At 37.8% G+C, this 22,343-nt stretch overlaps 1 protein-coding gene across 1 annotated transcript in view; it reads right to left on the reverse strand.

Moving 5' to 3' along the window:
- The window catches only part of COG6 (component of oligomeric golgi complex 6), a 54,133-nt gene extending 32,727 nt beyond the window's left edge, over positions 1-21,406 (reverse strand). The window contains exons 1-10 of the mRNA XM_005900258.3: positions 21,161-21,406; positions 18,749-18,892; positions 16,455-16,526; positions 15,093-15,151; positions 11,478-11,589; positions 9,554-9,636; positions 9,147-9,217; positions 6,074-6,167; positions 881-1,009; positions 712-803 (exon numbers count right to left, since the gene is read on the reverse strand). Of these exons, the coding sequence (XP_005900320.1) occupies positions 712-803; positions 881-1,009; positions 6,074-6,167; positions 9,147-9,217; positions 9,554-9,636; positions 11,478-11,589; positions 15,093-15,151; positions 16,455-16,526; positions 18,749-18,892; positions 21,161-21,313 (1,009 nt within the window). The 5' untranslated portion in view covers positions 21,314-21,406. The remainder of the gene's footprint in view (positions 1-711; positions 804-880; positions 1,010-6,073; positions 6,168-9,146; positions 9,218-9,553; positions 9,637-11,477; positions 11,590-15,092; positions 15,152-16,454; positions 16,527-18,748; positions 18,893-21,160) is intronic.
- Between the last annotated feature and the right edge of the window lie 937 nt (positions 21,407-22,343).

Genomic DNA, 22,343 nt, shown 5'->3' on the forward strand with positions numbered 1-22,343 from the left:
CATGGTGTGGGGCCACGCCATGCAAGACAGGCAAGTGACACCCCTCCCAACACGTCCCTTCCCTTCCTATCAAAACCAGAACATCTTAATTATCCACTAACCCCGTCTATCACAGGCATCTCAAGATAGTCACAACTAAAAAGACTGGAAATTCTGCAAACAGATGTTAGCAACTCAAAAATAATCATTTTTCTTCTTTGAAATTACGACAAAAATTTTAAGTACATTCAGTACATAGGCAATTATTCAAAAAGTTGTGAAACAGTCGCATGAGAATGAAAAAAGGGGCTGAGTAGTATTAATAGAAAAGAAAGAAGTAGGAGCTTCATGACCTTAAGAAAAGTCACTGAGTCTGTGTGCTTGCAGACAACACGGAGACAACATCCCCTTTTGCCTTTAGAGGATAGTGCTGTACAAGATCTGAGACAACGTACACCAGGCACTCCAGAGGCACCTTGAAAGCGGAGCAGAGGGGTCCTGGCTCACTAGGGAAGGCCCCAAAGGTCCAGTATAAAAATGTTATCAGTTAAAGTGATGGAGAGGAATTCACCGGAAAAGGGAAACTAGAGAAAGTAAGACTAATTAGGCCGCTTACTGAACCACCTCGGGTAAAGAGTTTATCTCCACGAAAAACAGCAGCGAGAACAGAAACAGAGACATCCTGTGTGATGTGCTACCTCTCAGACGAGCAGGAGCCGCCGGCTGACCCACCTTGTGCAGTTACATGCTTCAGAAGAGCTTCGAGGTGTTCTTTCTCAGAAGCAGTAGCTTGATGGAGCCAAGCCAACATATCTCCTACGTATCTAATGGAAAAACTAAATGTTGGTGAAAATTTCCTTTAGAAAAACACTGAATACCCCAATACTGTCTGCTCTTATACCTCAAAGGGTCATGGGAGTGCATTTCAATGGGTCTAGGGGTACCTCCTGGGCCCCCTCTTGTAAGAGCATCAATGAATCCACGAACCACTGTACTTCTTCTGGCTGTTCCAAACTCATCTAAGGTATACCTAGAAGAGACAGGTTATTAACAAACAATTGTTTTTCTTCCTAATGGCTATATCAAACTATTCATGCACTTTCTCAGATAAGCTATCTAACACCTTTTTTTACACAATTCTCTCAAGCAATACTGCTTTAAACAAAAAATATTTAATAAATAAATTTATCATAGTGATAATCCAATCCTAAGGTGCATCTTTTTATGTCTAAGAAGGAATGCAGGGATTTACAATCAGTAACAGAGGTTGTGGCAATAAAGGATAGAGCAGGGGATTTGGTAAAAGTAAAATTCGAGACAAGCTGGAAACCCTGAACTCTACAGGTTGTCCTGTCCCACCCCTCGTCCAAAACATGACACTCCACTGCACACAGGCGGACTAGTATGTGGTTCTCAGAGGCTGGTTACAGTTAGAACTCTGTAATCCAAAATATAAGACTTTTCCTGCTACACTAAAAAAACTCTCATGTATATTACTACAATACCAACAAAATTTGTCCAAATTATACCAAATACCACCAAAATATACTATTCGTATTTAAAAGCTTATTTTGACTCCAATGTTAAACATATTACATGCTACTTGAATTTACTGACCAGCTATGCCTTAAGAGCAAATACTTTCTTTTACATATATTTACAAGTTATCAATTACAGTTGGTGGGGCAGGAGAGAAGACTTTCAAGGCTAAGGAAATTTTTAGGGAAAAAAGATTTTGAACTGGACGATCAGACCATTTGGGGTCAAATGATAGGATGGCTTAAAGGTACCAAGAGTCCCTGTTTCCTTGACTAGAATCTGCCTTTGTTTCTCTCTGTCGCCACTGTCGCCCAACTCAAAGTTCTGTTTTAAAGGTACACAGGAAGACAAACTATTTTTTCGTAGTCCTATGTCAGCAGATTCTAGATCCATGAATTTTTACATCTCTGAACAGTACTCTACTAAATGTTGAGAATTATTTCATTACCCTACTATAAAGAAAAACTACAAAAATTTCACCAAAGTTTTCAAAAGAATTTCTCAGGCTACACTGCTTTCTTTAATATGCTATAGATTTCATGAAAAACCCACTTTTTTTTTAACAGAAGAAAGCTAGAAAGGGGGCATATTTTTAAATAAAAGTGTAGTAAAGCAATCAATAGCAATAAATTGTTAGGACTCTGAGCATTCATATGTACCAGTAACCAGATCATGGTTGTGTGTGGTTTTTGGTTTTAGTTAAAAGGAAATGGTTTTGAAATTCCATGCAGTGACATACCAGCAATACGTCAAGATGAAAATGCAGTTATCAAGCTAAGTTTTGCAAAAGTGCACAGTTGCTTTACATTCACTCTGTTTTTTTTTTAACAAATTAGAACCAAGGTGCTTATTTCTATTTCTTCCCTCATGCTCTTAAAAATATAAATGCTTAGGGTACAGAATGCCTTCCTTTAAAGACCATCAGTTCTATGAAGTGACTTGTGATCAGATTTATGACAGCACAAAATTCACAAACTTTTTAAATATGTAAACCTAATCTTCCCCTGGGGACCCAAATGACTGCATAATAAACAGAAACAATGTAACTTCTGTTTCTAGGACTACTCACTGTGGCCACAGGTTATATCAGAAACCACTGAATCCACTGGCATTTTAAATGCGGGGAGGGGCAATTTTAAAAGTCTGACAAACACCAGAATCTAACCTTTTTACTATAAAATATAAATAAACATTAACATTAATGTTAAATTTTCCTGCAATAGATATAATTTGAAGCAAGAAGAGCATGAGCTAAAATGAACCTTCAGTGATATCTGAAGACATGAAATCTCTTTTCCCAGAGACAAAAGAAAATTTCCTTGACCAAAAAGAGATTCTTTTCCAACAAAGGTCAAAAACTGAAAATGTAGCTTTATAAAAGTGAATGTCAAAATTATGTAAATATTCTAAAATGCCTCTAGTTAAAATAAAAAAATCAAAATCCCCAGTTTTTATGTTTATCCATAGTAGAAAAGGAAAAATTCTGGTCAAAAAGCAAATAAAATGAAAAAAATTTGTCCAAAAAAATTAAAAGATAGAAGAATAACGTAAAAGCCTTTCTAAGAAATACAACAAATAAAGAATAAAAAAAAATCAGCATTGTAGATATTATTATATCCTTTAATAACTGACATGGTTTACCAGTAAAGAAGACAACATCAATTTGTCCATTTCTACTTGGAATAAATTTCTTTTTGAAAACACTTCTGTAATTGATGTATTAAAAGTTAATAATGCATTAGCATTCCAGTTATATAAGACCTAACAAAATCTGAGTACGGCAATTTTCCCCAAAGACTTCAATAACTGACATTTTCTTAAATGTGATACCTATACATTTGAGACCCAATAATGTTTGGGTAGCTTCTCTACTTTATTTAAATCAAGTTCATATAGTGCCATCTGGTGGTTAACATAATACATTATAAAGTTTTTCCCTAAATTTTAAGAAACCACCACTTTGAAAGAGGTGATTACTTAAGATGAAAGGCCAAATTTCTCTTTTTCAGTGTTCATCTTATGGTACTTAACTGGCACTAAAAGCTTCCTTCTTCTGCACTCAACATCCAAGTGTTTAACCATCCACACTGCACTATGGCCCCCATCCCCTGTGTTTCCTGTGAAGATACATCTTCTTTGCCTATTTCAGTTCTATTGTCTCTCAAGCATTTTGCCTTGCTGTCAGGTAGGCCTTAAATACACTTCTCTTTAGCTGAAAATTTTCCACTTTATCTGCTTTCAAAATAAAAATAATAGCCAGTACTTTGTGATGAGTGAAGCATGATGCTCAACACCTTATGGGAACATTCCAATTTTAATCTTCACAGCAACCCAGCACGACAAGCACTATTTTCATCCTCATTTCACAGCTCAAGAAAACCGAAGCCTATAAAGGTATGTGGGTTCATCAAAAAATCTAAAAAAAAAAAAAACACCCAGTCTAACTCAGAGCCCACCATTTAAACCATTATGCAATACTGCTCCTTTCCAAGTGTCAATCAAGAATCAAAACTTAGAAAAAATACATTTATATGGTAGAAGTCAGTTGACCTTTTCAGAGGCCCAAAATACCTGAAGGCCTTTTTAAAAAACAATTAACCTTGTGAACAAATATGAATCTGTGGACACTGTTACACATTATTAAACAAGCACCAAATGTTTCAGGTACTATAATCATAACCAAACACCAATACCTTACAGTGAAAAAACTGGGAAAGAAATTTCAAAGACGCTAAGATCCACTGAGCCGATGGTCAATAATGAGCATCAGCTTATCCCAGGAACCCGAACAACATGCAGATCTATTGTGATCCAGCTCCTGCTACTAACCCAGCAACCAGCTTCTGCGAGTCCCTAGAGGTACATGTTCCTCCTCAACCCATGCACTAGCACCTGCTGTTCCCTAAATCTGGGATGTTCTCTCCTCCCTTTTCATCTTGGAAAATGCTTATCAACCTTCAGAACTCATTTTATACCTACTTCCCGGAAGAAACTTTCACTAATGTACACCCCTTTGCCCACCACAGACTACTTGAGCCACAAAGCATTTGAGACTTGACTTTTAGAAAAGCACTTAATGTATACGCTAAAGTGGATTTGTTTACGTCTGGTTCCATAAAGTAAAGCAAGTTGAAGGTGATGTTTTATTGATGGTAAGCCTTTCACACTTAGAACTGTGCTTAACATATAGTGAGTACTCAGTAAGTAACACTGGGGTGTGATTATTTTATGTATCTGTCAAGTCCCAGCATTTGTGTTCTAAAATCTTATCACAGGACAAGTAATGTTCTAATCAGAAAACAGAGTAAGAAGGAAATCTTCTAAAAATATAGAAGCAGATAAAAGACATGACTCAGAGCAGGACTGAATGCATGAGTTCTCTGGCTTTCTGTTTCCCAAATTTTAACTCCCTACTTGGTCTTCCCATTTTCATACTATTCCAGACATTAAAAATGAAAAAGGATTTGAAGGAACGGATAAAAAAGATGTGGTACATATCTACAATGGACTATTACTCAGCCATTAAAAGAAAGAAATCACGCCATTTGCAGCAACACGGCTGGACCTAGAGAGTGCCACATGAGTGACATAATCAGACAGAGAAGGGGAAATAGCGTGTGACAACCTTTATATGTGGAATCTAAAAAGAAATGATAACAGATGAACTCACTTACAAAACAGAAAGAGGCACAGACTTAGAAAATGAACTTATGGTTGATGAGGGGGAAGGGGTAGTTAGGGAGTTTGAGAAGGTCATATACTCATTGCTATATTCAAAATGGATAACCAACAAGGACCTACTGTACAGCACATGGAACTCTACTCAATTTTACATGCAAACCTGGATGAGAGGGAGGCCTAGGGGAGAATGCATACATGTGTATGTATGGCTGAGTCCCTTCCCTGTTCACCTGAAACTAACACAGTATTGTTAATTGGCTATACCCCAACACAAACTAAAAAGTTTAAAGACTGAAGACAAAAAAAGGACTTGAAAAGTAAAAGAAAACTAAAACACAGAAAAATAAAAAATATATAAGTAAATAATGCATGAAGTTCTTATCCAAAGCATTATCACATAGCACCTGGCTGCCATAACTTACAGGATTAAAAACCTGAACTCTTTCTTTTCTGGAATCCTACTAATGGAATTCTAATTTTAAATCTTCTTTTCTCATCTCTGGGTAATTATTATTTATTAGTCCATGTGACCTCCACCCTTTCAGGGCAGTGTTAATACAGGAGTTTTAGTTACATACAATTCCAAGGTAATTAATGAGATGGCAGAATGCAGGAAAGACCTTAACCTCTGCATAAATAAGAGGCAGTCTAGATATTGGGACATCTTGGTTTTCATATCTGTGTTGCATTCTATAGCATGGAATATGCAATTAGGCAGATGCTCCAGTGGTACCCAGGTGAGATAAAAATATCACTGTAAATTATTATACTGCTCAAACTATTGTATATAAATTTGATTAACACTGAAAGTCAACATAAATTACCAAAGAAAAAGTAGATTTGCTTTTTTATTAATTAGGAAAAAGTCACTCACTTATATAAAACAGGTCTGTCCTGCAGGGCTTCCATTGCCTGAGTTAGCACTGGAGATATGTCACATGATTCTTGTGTCAGTGTTCTGCATTCACCTGAAAAAGGGTTAACATTGTAACACTGGTTAAAATACAATTAGGCCCTTATTATGTCCATTGTACAACCAGAGTCTAAATACCACATTTAAAAAATGCTTGGAAAAGCCTAGAGAACATACCAATAAAAAACTAGTTAATGCTGCTAAACTAAACATTCAAGCTTAAATATCTATTTAACTTCAATATACCACATCTGCTATGAGGTATACAACATATTTTATTATTATAAGAAACCAGAATTCTGAAGAAACCAATCAATGAACAAATATGCACTAAATAACAGCTATGTTGCTGCTGCTGCTGCTGCTGCTAAGTCGCTTCAGTCGTGTCCAACTCTGTGCGACCCCCACAGACGGCAGCCACCAAGCTCTGCCGTCCCTGGGATTCTCCAGGCAAGAACACTGGAGTGGGTTGCCATTGCCTTCTCCAATGCATGAAAGTGAAAAGTGAAAGTGAAGTCGCTCAGTCATGTCCTACTCTTAGCGACTCCATGGACTGCAGCCCACCAGGCTCCTCCATTCATGGGATTTTCCAGGCAAGAGTACTGGAGTGGGGTGTCATTGACTTCTCCGAATAACTGCTATACACACAGCAATGTCAAGAAGGGAAGGGAATACTAACTATTCATCACCAGTTCTTTACCCCAGGGGCAATCTTCAAGCAGTTTGCTAGAATGTTTATATGGGTAACTAATACATACTAGTAAAATTATATTGATTATTCTGTCTACAAAATACTGATTAAATGTCTACTCTGTTCAAAAAACAGGACATGTTCAGAAATTCCCAACCTTTGCTAGGTGAAGACCTCATGTTCCTTTGTTTTTAACAGGTAATTCTACTAACACACTATTGAAACATTTTAAAACTAAATACATAAACCACTTGTGGTAGGCGAAATAATGGTCTTCCCAAGAGCCCTAATCACTGAAACCTGTGAATATGTTATTTTATGAAGCAAAAGGGACTTTGAAGATGGAATTAAGGGGATGGACCTTCAGTTCAGTTCAGTCGCTCAGTTATGTCTCTTTGTGACCCCATAAACCGCAGCACGCCAGGCCTCCCTGTCCATCACCAACTCCCGGAGTCCATCCAAACCCATGTCCATTGAGTCGGTGATGCCATCCAACCATCTCATCCTCTGTCATCCCCTTCTCATCCTGCCCTCAATCTTTCCCAGCATCGGGGTCTTTTCAAATGAGTCAGCTCTTCACATCAGGTGGGCAAAGTATTGGAGTTTCAGCTTCAACATCAGTCCCTCCAATGAACACCCAGGACTGATCTCCTTTAGGATGGACTGATTGGATTTCCTTGCAGTCCAAGGGACTCTCAAGTCTTCTCTAACACCACAGTTCAAAAGCATCAATTCTTAGGTGCTCAGCTTTCTTTATAGTCCAACTCTCACATCCATACATGACCACTGGAAAAACCATAGTCTTGACTAGACGGACCTTTGTTGGCAAAGTAATGTCTCTGCTTTTCAATATGGAATCTAGGTTGGTCATAACTTTCCTTCCAAGAAGTAAGTGTCTTAATTTCATGGCTGCAATCACCATCTGTAGTGATTCTGGAGCCCAGAAAAATAAAGTCAGCCACTGTGTCTACTGTTTCCCCATCTATTTCCCATGAAGTGATGGGACTGGATGCCATGATCTTCATTTTCTGAATGTTGAGCTTTAAGCCTACTTTTTCATCTCCTCTTTCACTTTCATCAAGAGGCTCTTTTGTTCTTCTTCACTTTCTGCCATAAGGGTGGTGTCATCTGCATATCTGAGGTTATTGATATTTCTCCCAGCAATCTTGATTCCAGCTTGTGCTTCCTCCAGCCCAGCGTTTCTCATGATGTACTCTGCATAGAAGTTAAATAAGCAGGCTGACAATATACAGCCTTGACGTACTCCTTTTCCTATTTGGAACCAGTTTGTTGCTCCATGTCCAGTTCTAACTGTTGCTTCCTGACCTGCATACAGGTTTCTCAAGAGGCAGGTCAGGTGGTCTGGTATGCCCATCTCTTTCAGAATTTTCCACAGTTTATTGTGATCCACATAGACAAAGGCTTTGGCATAGTCAATAAAGCAGAAATAGATATTTTTCTGGAACTCTCTTACTTTTTCGATGATCCAGCAGATGTTGGCAATTTGATCTCTGGTTCCTCGGCCTTTTCTAAAACCAGCTTGAACATCTGGAAGTTCACGGTTCACGTATTGCTGAAGCCTGGCTTGGAGAATTTTAAGTATTACTTTACTAGCGTGTGAGATGACCTTAAATAGGGACATTTTCCCAGATCATTAAGTGGGTCCAAGGTAATCATCTATGTCTTAAAAGTGGAAGAGGCTAGCAGAAAAGTCAGAGATATGAGATGGAAGAAGAGGCAGGAGAGATTCAAAGTGAGAAAGCGACTCCATCTACCCATTGCTGGCTTCAAAGATGGAGCAAGGGGCCACAAGCCAATGCAGGCGGCCTCTAGAAGCAGGAAAACCCTGTGATAGTAGCCAAGGAAACTCACAGCTCAGTCCTCCGACTCAAAGAACTAAGTCATGCCAAAAAAGTGAATGAGCAAGGCAACAGATTATTCCCTAGAGCCTCCAGAAATGAATGCACATCTTCTCATTTTAGCATGGTGACTTCTGACTACAGAACTATAAAATGATAAACTTTTGTTTTAAGCCATTAAGATTGAAATAAATTTGTTACAGAGGCAACAGAAAATTAATTCACCCTAACGATTACATTAACAACAAGGGATGTCTAATCAACTTTAAGATAATCTGGGGCACAGATACTGACCTTATTATTTTTTCATTTCCATCCTTAATTATATATAGTACTGAATTATAGTAGATACTTATGAGGCAAACACAAAGACAGTATGTTCAAATTTTTTTATTACTAAAATCAAAATATGCTATCAAATAAATACTAAGTGAAATAAAATCAAGCATTCATGAATCTAGACTGCATCAAAGAGACCACTTACTTTGAGCCCACCGGTAAAGTCTTTCGTAAGATGTTTCTTGAAGCAAGGCCATTTGCTCCATAATTTCTAAACTAAAAAAATTAACGATTATAATTTATTTAAAAGTTTTAGCCAATAGCTAAATCTAAGAATCTAATTATTTTAATTACAGAATGATTTGGTTATAGCTTATTAACTTTTTATCATTTTGTGGAATAATTTTTTTAGTAATTTTTAATAATTAAATAAACTTTGCCAAGTTTTAATACCATCACTTAGATACTCAACTGCTGTTTTATGCTAAACACCAGGGTATAACTTCCTGTTTATCCAAAGACACATAAAGATTAAACTTCTATTTCACATAATGCCATACACTTTAAGAATCTAGAAAATCTTTAAAATTTTGAATTGAAAAGGCTACTCACCCCGCTGTTTGTTGGTTTGTACGCAAGAGAACTTTAACATCATTATGAATCTGTTTTACTCTTCCCAGTGCCTTGAAAAAATCCTTTAAAATTAAGAATGTAACTTTAAAGTTTCCATGTTTTCAGGTAAAACTATATTGCTCTAAATCGAAATATCATAACAAAGGAAAAAGAAATTATTCTACCTACTCTAATGAAGCCTTCTTATACTGATCTCAACTTTCTCTAAATTTTTGTAAAATGTATAATAGATATTTAGTGAAGTGAAAGTTGCTCAGTTGCATCCCCCAGAATCTTTGCGACATCATGGACTACAGAGTCCATGAAATTCTCCAGGCCAGAATACTGGAGTGGGTAGCCTTTCCTTTCTCCAGGGGATCTTCTCAACCCAGGGATCGAACCCAGGTCTCCCACATTGCAGGTGAATTCTTTATGAGCTAAGCCACCAGGGAAGCCCATTATTCACATTTTAAAACGTATGTGCCAAACAGTGTACTAAGATGTGGAGATTAAAAGTTTATAAAGACAAAATCTCTGTCTTCAAGACGTATACAGTTTTGTGAAAGAGTAATGTAAACCTGAAGATTATAACATAAAGGAAAACATGCTATGTATTACGTATCTAAGACACAGAAAGCCCAGCATGGCTTCATCACCACAGGAGATGATGGTTTATGTGTCTACCATATAACCCTTTCTTGCCCCTCATCCAGGAGCAGAATGCAAAGCTGAATGTATAAACATACACAAGCTGATTGACGCTGAACTCCCAGCTTTTCTTCCCTCTCGAAAAAGGTACTGGAGCCTTAGTTTCCAGATAGCCACCAATAGTGTTCCAACCATGAAAAGCAGTTGATGAGTTATTTTTCTTTGATGAATAAAAAACTTTTTTAATGTTTTAAAATCCCTAATACTGTTGATTATTTCTGCTGAGGCGGGGTGAGGGAAGGTGCAATGTCACATATTTAAAATGCGCCAAGTTCCTCAAACTATAAGGGCAATAAATACCAATAGGTAAGGCACCTACAATTCTCTCACCTACTTAACACCCTACACTCAAGGGATGGGTTCCATCCCAGCCCAGGCAGTAAGATAACGGTGACATCTATCAAGAGTCACTCAGTAAGCCCCCCTCCCTGGGCCCCCTCAGGAACTCTTCCTGCCCTCAGACCCCAGGCACAGGTTTGCAGGTCCTCCCAGTTAGGACACTGAAGGATTCTTCTCAAGAAAAACTGAGTATTTTCAAGAGGGAAAAAAGAGAAATGATACTTTTCCTTGTTGTTTAGCATTTTGAAGTTTTAGAAAGAATGGCATGGGTTCAGAAAAGAATCAGATGACAAGGTAAGAAGTTTCTAATCTCAGGAAAGACCAAAAGTTGTGAGAGAAAGAACATGTAATCACTGCAACATCACTGCAGTGTAAACAGAACATGCCATATAACTGCACTGTGAGGCAGAAGAAAAGAGAACATGTATGTGTGGAGGGAAAGGAGCCGTGGAGAGAGAGGCTAATTACTTAGTCCATGGTAGCTCATCCATAGCAAATAGTTAACATGGATATCCAAAGCATACTCCTTTTCACCAAAGGTCCAGAATATAGAATCTACAAAAGAAGCAATTAACAAGATTGAAAATGGTTGCCAAAGGACTTAGAGATGGAAAGGAGTGGAATACGTGATGAGGTGATGTAGGCTTTCCTTATAAGCCCTATTGTACTCTGACTCCTAAAAAACAAAAAAGAAGTACACGTACTGTTTTAAAAAAAATAAGATAATTTAAAATCTGTACCTTAAATTGCTAAGCTTAAAAACATTTTTAAATAAAAAAAAAATTTAGGTGGTAAAATAAAGCCTTAGAAAAGAGTGATTTCTCTATAACATCTGTAACTGCTATGCTTTAAGTGATTTCAACAGAAAGCAAAGTACCTCAGTGATGGGTCCTTCTCTTGTACCTCGGAGAAGACTCATTTCGTCAGAAGTCAGCTGGAACTTGGATAAGAAGGCATCTGCCACTTGTGCTCTTATTTCTAACCTTTGACTGTAATATTTTTAAAAAGGGAACAGAAAATCAAGCACATTATGCATTTTACATAGCTTTAAAACAAGTTACCTCTCTCATAACTTTTAAGACAAAGACGTGAAACTGTCTCAGTATCTTCAGAAGCCTCATTTCTGCCTCAAATACTAGCAGCTCATCAAGCACGTAGGTGATCAATTAGCTGATATTGTCCTACCTCTGCAGAGGGCACAGTAAGAGGCCACAGACTAACCTTTATGCAAAAGGGGAAATAAGTTCATGAATGGTACAGGCAATACAAATCCTTAGCCACTTATATGTATGTGAATAGTTCACCTTATGGTAACAAAGTTGTGAGAGAGACATAAGCCAATTAATTTCTTCTCAGTCACTAAAAAGTTCTAAGCCTTTGAAGCTGGTCCATGAAGTACACAACAAATCAAAAATCAAGCCTACTATTTACTTTAGGTTAAAAATTGAAGCCAAGAACTCATCTTGTAATTCTTCATTAATCCAAAAAAAAAAAAAAAATCACTCCTCTCTTTTGTCTTAGCCACTTTTTCTGCACACTATCATAACAAACAAAAAACATCTTTTCAAATTATATTACCTGAGTGCAGCCAACTTAGACTAGCTGACCATTAGGAAAAAGCACACTTGAGTCTGCAATTCAACCTGCAGGGACCTGCAGGACTGAGCTGCGTCACAATCAAAAGGCAAGTCAGGAATACAAACCACACGAGCAGAAATTCAACATTCCTGCCTTCTAGATTTTAGATTTGAAGATATACAAATAAAATTAAAGTGTTTCATTAATAGTATTCACAGGGAAGTAATATTCTCCAATTTCAAAATATTCAAATGAAACTGAACAAACAGTATCTGAACAGACAGAACAACGCATGTCATCTTTGTTTTGTTTGGACTCTTGGGTTTCCAGGTTTAAGTTCACAATGTCAACTGCTCCTGCCGAATGACAAGAGCTAAAAAGAAAAAGTCCTCCAGGTGGCAGTAATGCTCTATTTTTCTCAAATGACAATGTAAATCACCTACTTAAATCTATACAGATTTAAAAAACCTATGTCCTTAATTATCTTATTAAGTACTGATATCTACAAGTTACCTTAACATGTTTTGTTTTATACTTTTAGAAGCTCAAATCATTATCATACCGGATTTAAATTAATGATAACACCTCATAAAATTCCTTGAGACTATACAAATTAACCATTTCAATGAAAATCTTTTGGGAGTTTCTTTTGGATCTATCTTCACAGTCAATTTACCAGGCACAAAGGAAAATTAATCTCTTTAGTTTACTTTTTCATTATGTTTTAACTGAATCTAGCACAGTTGACCCTTGAATAATGTGTGGGTTGGGGACTCCTACCCTACCCTGTACAGAGGAAAATCTGCATATATTACATCCAGCCCTCTGGAGTAGAAGCTCCAACCCACTGTGGACTGTGTAGGACTACAAAAAAAAAAAAAAAAACACATATATAAGTGGACCTGTGCAGTTCAAACCTGTGTTGTTCAAGGGTCAGCTGTTAATTCAGTATGCACACATACTAACTGAGAGAAAATACACCACATTGTTAACAACAGCTGTATCTAGGTGTTCAAGTTAATCTAACTGTAATTTTCTTCAAGTTTCACACATGTAAATGAAAGGAGAAGCAGAAAAAAGTGACTTTTTCTTGCCTTCTCCTAACCTTTTACAGGGCAATAAAAGAATATGTATCACATATGTTCTGACAAAATAAATTGCTTTTATATTTTTATGTAAGCTGTAATATCAAAACCTAAGATATAGGTTTATAGCAAAGAACACAATCAAAATAAAACCTATTAAAAAATAAGAAAGAATGAGAACATAAACAACACAGCTGAGGAAAACTATCTAATTAAGTACAGAATAGCTTCTGTTTCTAGTTGCCAAAGCCAATGAAGAAACAAGATGGACTACACATCTCTGTTTAAAAAGCGGAGAGGGATATGGAGGGTAGTACTCCTTGAGGTAAGTCAGGCAGTGTGTTCAGCACTCAATATAAATCACTTATTCATCACAACAACCCTGCAATGTAGCTTATTATTCCTTTTTTTCACATGTGATAACTGAGCCTGAGGGAGTTAACAAAGAACTCATGTAAGATTAAAAATCTAACGAGCTCTTACCTAAGATTTAGATTAGAATTCAGCTCTTCAAGGTCTACATCCTTTCCACTATAACATACTACACCTCAAAGATAAACATTAACATTCACCAGAGAGAAATCTGGCTGATGGGCCTTTCCAAGAGACCAAAAAAATACATAATAAATAGTGATTTCACCAATATTAAAAAACAAAGTTCATATTTATTCACTCAAAATCACTTACTGAATCTACAATGTGTTTTGCACTGAGACATAAAAAGAGAATAAGAGGCTGTCACTTCTCAAGGAGCTCAGCTTTGTAGAAAAGAGACTCAATCAAACCAACAATTAGTTACAGGAGATTGTACTACATACTAAAGATGGCAAGACAAAGATTTAACTCAGGCCAGGAGAAGGCAATGGCACCCCACTTCAGTACTCTTGCCTGGAAAATCCCATGGACGGAGGAGCCTGGTGGGCTGCAGTCCATGGGGTCGCAAAGAGTCGGACGCGACTGAGCGACTTCACTTTCACTTTTCACTTTCATGCATTGGAAAAGGAAATGGCAACCCACTCCAGTGTTCTTGCCTGGAGAATCCCAGGACGGGAGCCTGGTGGGCTGCCATGTATGGGGTTGCACAGAGTGGGACACGACTGAAGCGACTTAGCAGCAGCAGCAGAAAGGGTTTGAATAAACTTTGTATACAGGATTGGTGATGTTTCTCTCTTGGTTTTAGACATAATTTTCAATTGAATCCACACTTGTTCTCACGTCAGCCAACAAAAACATAAGAGAAAAATTCACAGGTGGGTCTCTAACTGCAAGGAAACTTACAAAAGATGTGTTGTGATACTAAAAACATTCTAATCTGATGCTCAAGGCACATGCTTAGTTCTGAATACAGAAATTCAACACCTGCTTTTCCTTAGAGTTGACTGCTCTGTGAACCCAACCATCTCTTCAGCATAGTGTGCAATTTTCCTCATCATGGTCCATGCACCAATGGGAAAGAGACGTGTGGTGGCAGAACAGTTCTGTACCTTGACAGCAGCAGCGTACATAATCATTAAGTTAAAAATGAAAGGCAATTGTGAAAAAACATAATACAATTACTAAAAAATTTAAAAATCTACTGCTTGTTTTGAATTATACAGCAAACGAACAATACATCATCACTTCCAAAAAGGTATAATCTCAGTCCCAGCTATCAATGTTCCTAAACACTGTTTGTATTTGTTTTACTCTTGGATAATAGCTTAAAACCTCATATTTTGTATCATTTTTGAATCACTTTTTTGATTATTTTATCTCTGCTTTGAAGTTATTTATAGTTTTTGAATTATCTCCAAATTAATGAAGAATTGATTATATAAAGAAAAGCTTACCTTTCAGCTTGAAGCTTAGTGGTTTTTACTATTAAATCCTGAGTCTGTTCCTTTGCTGCCTAAAATTATAAACATATCTAATATTAGCACATTTCAATTCTATTATACTTCAGAAAACTAACATTGCCAATTACTGGAGTTCAACAGCAAATGAGATTACACTCCAGAACACAAAGATATAAAAAAGGCCCAAAAAATTGAAACAGATGTTTTAAGGCTCACATACTACATTTAAGAACTGACTCAGGCAGAAAACAACACAATATTGTAATTATCCTCTAAAGAAAAATAAATAAATGTTAAAAAAGAAGAACTCAGAATTCTCAATACACACATAATACTACATACATAAGGCTTACAAGAAAGAAAAAGGTGTCACCATGATGGAATTTAACAGTTCCTGATGCTTTTTAGTGAAACAGAGGCACTGGCAGGGCCAGTTGAAGGATGGAAAACATGGCTTCAGTTATGGCTGTGCTGAGCTACCAGGGAATCTCTGAATGAAGTTGTAAGCTAAGTCAATGATAACTCAATATACAAAAAATACCCCTCATAGAGGGTTCTAGTGAAGATTAGAGATAGCCCCATCTACAAGACAGAGTGCTATTCCTGACCAAGTCATACTAAGTCATACTAAGCAATCCTCTCTCCCCTGAACCAGAGCTGAAAGGATCAGGAATGAAAACTTGATGAAAAGGTATTTCAAAGACTAGGAAAACATTTATAAGGTGAACTGAAACAAACAACAAGTGTAGCCAATGAGATTCTCTCTCAGTGGCCTGAACTGGGCAATCCTATAAAATAAGGCAGTCAGTAACGAGAGGAGAAACAAGTCAGTGGTTGGAAACAGGTAGAGACATAAAGGCATAAAGTGAATCAGAAGTATGTAGATCAATGCTAACTCTGCAGCCAAACTAGGGGTTTAGACTGCTTTAATAAACGGCCCTACACTTAGAGACATTTTCCTGAGATATTTTTTAGAGTGAGTATAAATCATAATTAAGCTGGGTCTTCACTGGGCATAGCTTTAGTCTGAAAGTATTCCTAAGGCTTTCTACTAAGGAATTTATTTGTGCTGCATTTGTGGAATATTATGGAATTCAAAAGTTTATCAAAACTTCACACAGTTATCTCTATACTGGCAAGATCAAAATACAAAGGTTTCTGGAGTTAACTACACAATATTAGCAAACCATCACTGAAGAAACACGAAGAGAGTTATAATTTTTAAAAATTTACATTCAAACTTACTACAGGGCATGATGTATCAGATATCCACACATTCTGTGGACTTAACTAGCAATTTCTGAAAGTTTACTGTCTTATCAGGAACTAGGCTACAATGCAGTCATTATACCGGACCTGTAGGCGACTTGTCATATCTTGACAACAGCTGCTCATTGCTTGAACATCTTCATGTATGCTTTCAAGTTCCTGAAAAGGAAAAAAGTAACATTAGATATAGTTAAAGCATTAGGTATAGTTAAAGCAATTTCTCTTATCTTAGCCAAATCTTTATTTTTGTTCCATGATATTCTTTTGCCAAAGCATGACAAAAGATTCTGTATTTAAGACTGAAAATGATTAAAAGAATAACGTCTAGAATATGAAAAGATATTTTAAAAAACTAGCATATTTCTTTTTAGAAAGGGTCTGACAATAGGAAAATGGAAAATTTTTAAGAATATGAATACGTGTTTATTCACATTCTCATACTAAGAATTTATCCTAAGAAATTAATCAAATAAATGTGCAACAATATATGTAAGAGATGATCAACACAGAGTTGCCTAAAACAAATGGCAAGTGTGAACCATTTCCAACCACACAAAGGAAATCTGTGCATCCATTAACAATGATAGTATCTATGTGTGTGTGTGTTATTATGGAAAAATGTCTATATAAGGCTAAAAAAGGGCTCATAAAACACATACAACACCTCCCCATGTTTGTTTGTTTGTTTTTTTCAGAAAAAATACACATATATGTGTGCAGAAGAACACAGGAAAAGTCCTGAAGGGCCACACAATAAAATACTGACAGGTTATTTTTGTGTAATAGAATCATAAGTAATAGTTCTATTTCTGACCTTTACTGTTTATCCTAAACAGCTTTGAAGTGAATAAAAGAATGATTTCAAAATAGCAATTAATATCAGCAACAGCAAACAGGTACAAATAGGCAAACTAATCTATTTCCTTAAATCTCACTGTATAATCTAATGAGACTAGCACTATATTATTAGCCAACTAGGTCAAGAAAAACTTATTTCTAATATTTACTTTAACAAATGGCAACCCATTCCAGTATTCTTGCTTGGAAAATCCCATGGACAGAGGAGCCTGGCGGGCTACAGTCCATGGGCTGCAAAGAGTTGGACACGACTGAGGGACGAAGCATGCACTCCAGTACACTGAATGAATCTGACTTGTAAATAATGTAGTATCCCTCATGGACATAAATATGCTTGACGAGCTTCAGTCCACTGCAGTCATTTTTACTGATCCTCAAATCATCCTATCTTTGACCAGTGGAAACCCCTTAACTTAGCTCCATAGTCCTTTTCACACTTCCCAGTGGTCTTTTATGGCTTCCTCGCTTTGGTACTTCTTTTCAGTGGGAAATGGTGTTTAAAAGAGTACACTTTAGATGTGCTCATCACTACTATCCCTCCCTAGTTTTATGAACACTACCAAACTTTCCTTTTAACCTTTCAGATTATTAGACTTCAGCCAATGAAACACTACTGCACAGTTAAAAACAGTCTACACTGGACTTGCCTGGTGGTCTATGGTTAAGAATCTGCCTGCCAGTGCAGGGGAAACGGGGTTCAATCCCTGGTCTGGGAAGATCCCACATGCAGCAGAACAACTAATCTCATGCACCACGACTACTGAAGCCTGAGCACCTAGAACCTGTACACTGATGCAGAGTAGCTCCTACTCATCGCAGCTAGAGAAAGCCCACGTGAAGCATGAAGACCCAGCGCAGCCACGAAGACCCAGGGCAGCCACAAACAAACAAACAATAAATCTTAAAAAAAAAATAGCCTTGTGTTTATTAAGCACTCACTGGTACCATGTATGACACTTCCATACAACTCCCATAGAAATATTAACTATGTAATATTACTCTAATTTAATGTAATTTATAACATAATAAACAAAATTCATTTTCACCCTATGGTGAGTAGACTGCTCACTCAAATATAATGAATAATTATTTATTAGCTGAAGTAACTGATTGCAATTAATCTGAAAATTTCATAATTTAAGATGCAATAAGGTTACTCGGTCCCTATTAATCTCCAGGGGAAAAATAGTTATCCAAGGGAGATGTATTCAACAAGAGACTATTTCTACTGGAAAATCACTCAGAGAAATGGTTTTTTGTTTCTGTTTAAAATGCTAAAATTTGTAAAAGAATTTCCCAAATATTTCAACATTCTAAGACGCAGCATTTGTGGAGGTTATGGATTTAGAAATCACACCAATCCAAAGAATGATGCTGCTGAAGGAATTGTTAATAGTTAAATTTTTTATTTGAACATGGTACACAAATAGCAAGCGTATCAACTCTATTCATAAAAAAACTTAGCACAAAGCCAAGCATACAGTAAGCGCTCAATAAATGCTAAATGAAAAGAGTTTACATACTTCTTTCACTTCCTTGAAAATGCTTACAAACTCTTCATTGATGGCTAAACTTCTGCGTTCGATATCTCCACGTAAATTTCTTCGAGTCCGCAAACTGTTTTCAACAAAAAAGGTTGACAGTGCCTTAAGAGCTTCCAACATGTCCTACATAATTGATAATAAAAGAATATTATTGGGACCAATTTTCAAATGTTTTTCTAATCTTAAGCAAAAACTTACTGAAATCATTTCCCAAGAATTTATTTCCATTACACAATCCAAAAAATACCGGAAGACCTTCACAGTACTGAACAGCAAACTTATTTCTGAAACACAGTAAGGACATATTTACTTGTGAATCGTGACATATATACAAGGTTATTCATTGCAGGATTGTTTGAAATTGCAAAGATTAGAAAGAACCTTAATGTTAATCTAAAAAGGCTTGGTTAAAGAGACTGTGATGCAGCCATTGAAAAGAAGTGGAAATTCTGTATGTACTTACATAGCGTGAGCTTCAAGATATAAGTAAGTGAAAACAAGTGTTAAAAAAAAAAGGACTATGTACAGTACATGCATATTTACTGGCACCTGCATAAACCAACTCTGGAAGGCTTATCTAAAAAATAAGTACTAACGGTAGCTTCTAGGCTGGGAACTGAATAACTGGGAGCCGAACTTAGACTTAAGAGAGGAAGGCCTCTCTGAGATGACTTCTGAACCAAAATAATTCAAGCAAGATTTGACAGTGGCCAGTGGCTTAGCCCAAGATGGTTTAAGCAGATAAAAAAAGAGATACTCTAAAAAAAATTAGAATATATTTTTCAAGATTGAGCCTATAGGATTTGTAATGAATTGGATGTGAGATGTGCGGGAAAAGAAAACAACAGGAAAAAAAAACCACTTATATGCTTCTTGCATGAAGGGTAAATGGTGATGTTCTTTACTAACAGGGGAAGAGAACCAGTTTGGAGGAAAATCAAGAATTCTGGCCATGCTATCTGTGTGATATGGATCAGGTAGCCAACTGGAGGTGTCACGTAGACAACTGGAGCTTGGTAGAGATGTCAGGAACAGGGTTAGAAATTAGAGCATCATCATGCTTTTTACTATTTAAAAAGCTATGAGACTAAAAGAGGTCTTTAACAGAGAGAACATGGGTAGAGAGGGCAGAGAACCAAGCCCATTGTGTCCAATAACACCCTAAATCCTACAGACAGAAATTCCTACACCTGAACTAATACATGTTCAAACAGGCTGGACTTTTCATGTTTTGATTACGTTATCATAAAAACACTGGACACATTTGGTTGCTCACCTAAAACTAACACTATATTGCAAATCAACTATACTTCAATTTTTTAAAATGGCTGGAATGAAAAAAACTGTAAGGCTATTTAAATTCAGTTTAATATTTAAGAGACAGAAAAAATAGCTATAAATATTTATGGCAAAAAATAGATAAAATAAAGCTATTTCTTTTTTTGGAACACAGCCTTGATACGTCCTGGAGTCGAGGCTAAATGAGTGGTCAGTAAACGCTAAATGAACAAAATAGCACAGACTAGGGGGCAAAAGACAGCTCGCCAGTTACTAGATATATGTCTTAACCCAGAGACCCTCTCTCCATACCTTATTTTTCTCATGAGTAAAAAAGAAATAATGTTAATTTACCAGAGCAGCTGTATTAAAAGAGAAGATTCATGTCAATAACAGACACTTTAAACCCTTAATAAACTGTATAAAATTAACATTTATTGAGAATTAACAAGAAACAACTCCTGCAGCGCTGTGCTGACCATTTCACCTGGTTTCTCTCATTGAACCCTCGCAACAACCCTGAGAAAGTAACTTGCGGTATTCCCAATTAAGAGATTTGACATCAGCTTAGAGAAGTTAAGGGACTTAAACCAGAATGCACCAGTTTGCTGGTTATATCTAATAAGTGGTGGTCCTAAAGACCACCTTTCTTAGTCATAGTATAATGTGGACCATCTTTCTAACTCATCATAGTATAATGTTATCTTTTACACACAAATTCTTATCGATACCTTACTGTCAGGTGTCTACACATTTACCTATAAAACTCTCACTTCTACATTTTTTTTCTTTATGCCGTTAAGGCACGATCAACACCTGTCGGGGTCAGGGAGAACCCCTCTTCCACCGTTTGCCGTCCAGACCCAGAATCTTCGAGGAACCGTTTTAAATAAATAGAGGTACACCCTGGAAACTTCGTTTTTCCAGGGTCTCCTCGGCTTCCCCCTTCTCACCTGCCCCACGTCGGCAACGCAGCCTGAGGGGTCCCGCGGGCCTTGGGTGCCCACCTCGAGGCGAAGACAAGGGACAAGCGCGAGGTCGCCGCACAGACGACCACCCCCCGACTCCGGCTCCCAGGGATGCGCGACCCTCGGCCCCTCCAGCCCCGCTCACCTTGTCGTTGTCCAGCCGGGTGTCCAGGATCTTACGCAGTTTCCGCGACAGCGGGTTGCTGGTCTGCGCCGAGGTCCCGCCGGCCCCATTATTGAGGCCGTTGGCAGCCCCAGTCGCGGGCACTACGACTACTTCCCCGCTGCCCTCGGCCATAGCGCCTGGCGTCCCGCCCCTGGACAGGCGCCGGCCACCTCAGCCCAGGAAAGGGACGCGCCAGTAGCCACGTAGCACGCATGCGCTGCCTAGGCCGCGCATGCGCCCTCGGACGGCTGTGCCCCGTCCCCTCCTGTTCAGCCTGGCTCCTAGGAAGCTGGTCGGGGCGGGTGGAGAAATCGAGGGAGGCGGAGCAAGACTTCAGGCTGGGAGGAGGAGACTCACGTGAGACTGCGTTTGCAAAGTGGACTGAAATTCAAATCAGGTGTAGAGCTGGGGTATTACGATTTATGGGATTAAAGAGATTTCGTAATCCTCAATCTGTGAAAGTCTGAGCTAGACTTACATATACTGAGACCTGTGCCTGGGCAAATATGTTCAGTTAAAGCTAATTCTAGTTAAGTTCACTTAATACTGTGCAGCCATTTTTCCGCTATGAAGGAGATTTAAATGTGGATGCGCAAAGAATTCCTAAATACAGTATGTGAAAAAAGCAAGATGCGTTACAGTGTGTGTAGTGTGATCACCGTGTGTGTGAAATACCCGTACGTGTAAATTTGGGCTTTTTTTTTTCTTTTTTAGGATGGCATTCCTTTGGCAGACAGATTTGCACGTTTCATTTTGTACCTTTCCAAACAGACTGACATTTTCTAATCTCCCTCATGTGTTACTGAATATATTAACTGAGTACATTAAGGTAGGGGGCCCACTTTTCTGTGTTTATTTGTACTTCTCTGAATTTGCCATTGTAATAAAAGTTCAGTTCAGTTCAGTCGCTCAGTCGTGTCCAACCCATGAATCGCAGCACGCCGGGCCTCCCTGTCCATCACCAACTCCCGGAGTTCACTCAGACTCACGTCCATAGAGTCAGTGATGCCATCCAGCCATCTCATCCTCTGTCGTCCCTTCTCCTCCTGCCCCCAATCCCTCCCAGCATCAGAGTCTTTTCCAATGAGTCAACTCTTCGCATGAGGTGCCCAAAGTACTGGAGTTTCAGCTTCAGCATCATTCCTTCCAAAGAAATCCCAGG

The sequence above is a fragment of the Bos mutus genome, chromosome 12 (genome assembly GCF_027580195.1).
Source record: "Bos mutus isolate GX-2022 chromosome 12, NWIPB_WYAK_1.1, whole genome shotgun sequence".
Lineage (NCBI taxonomy): Eukaryota > Metazoa > Chordata > Mammalia > Artiodactyla > Bovidae > Bos > Bos mutus.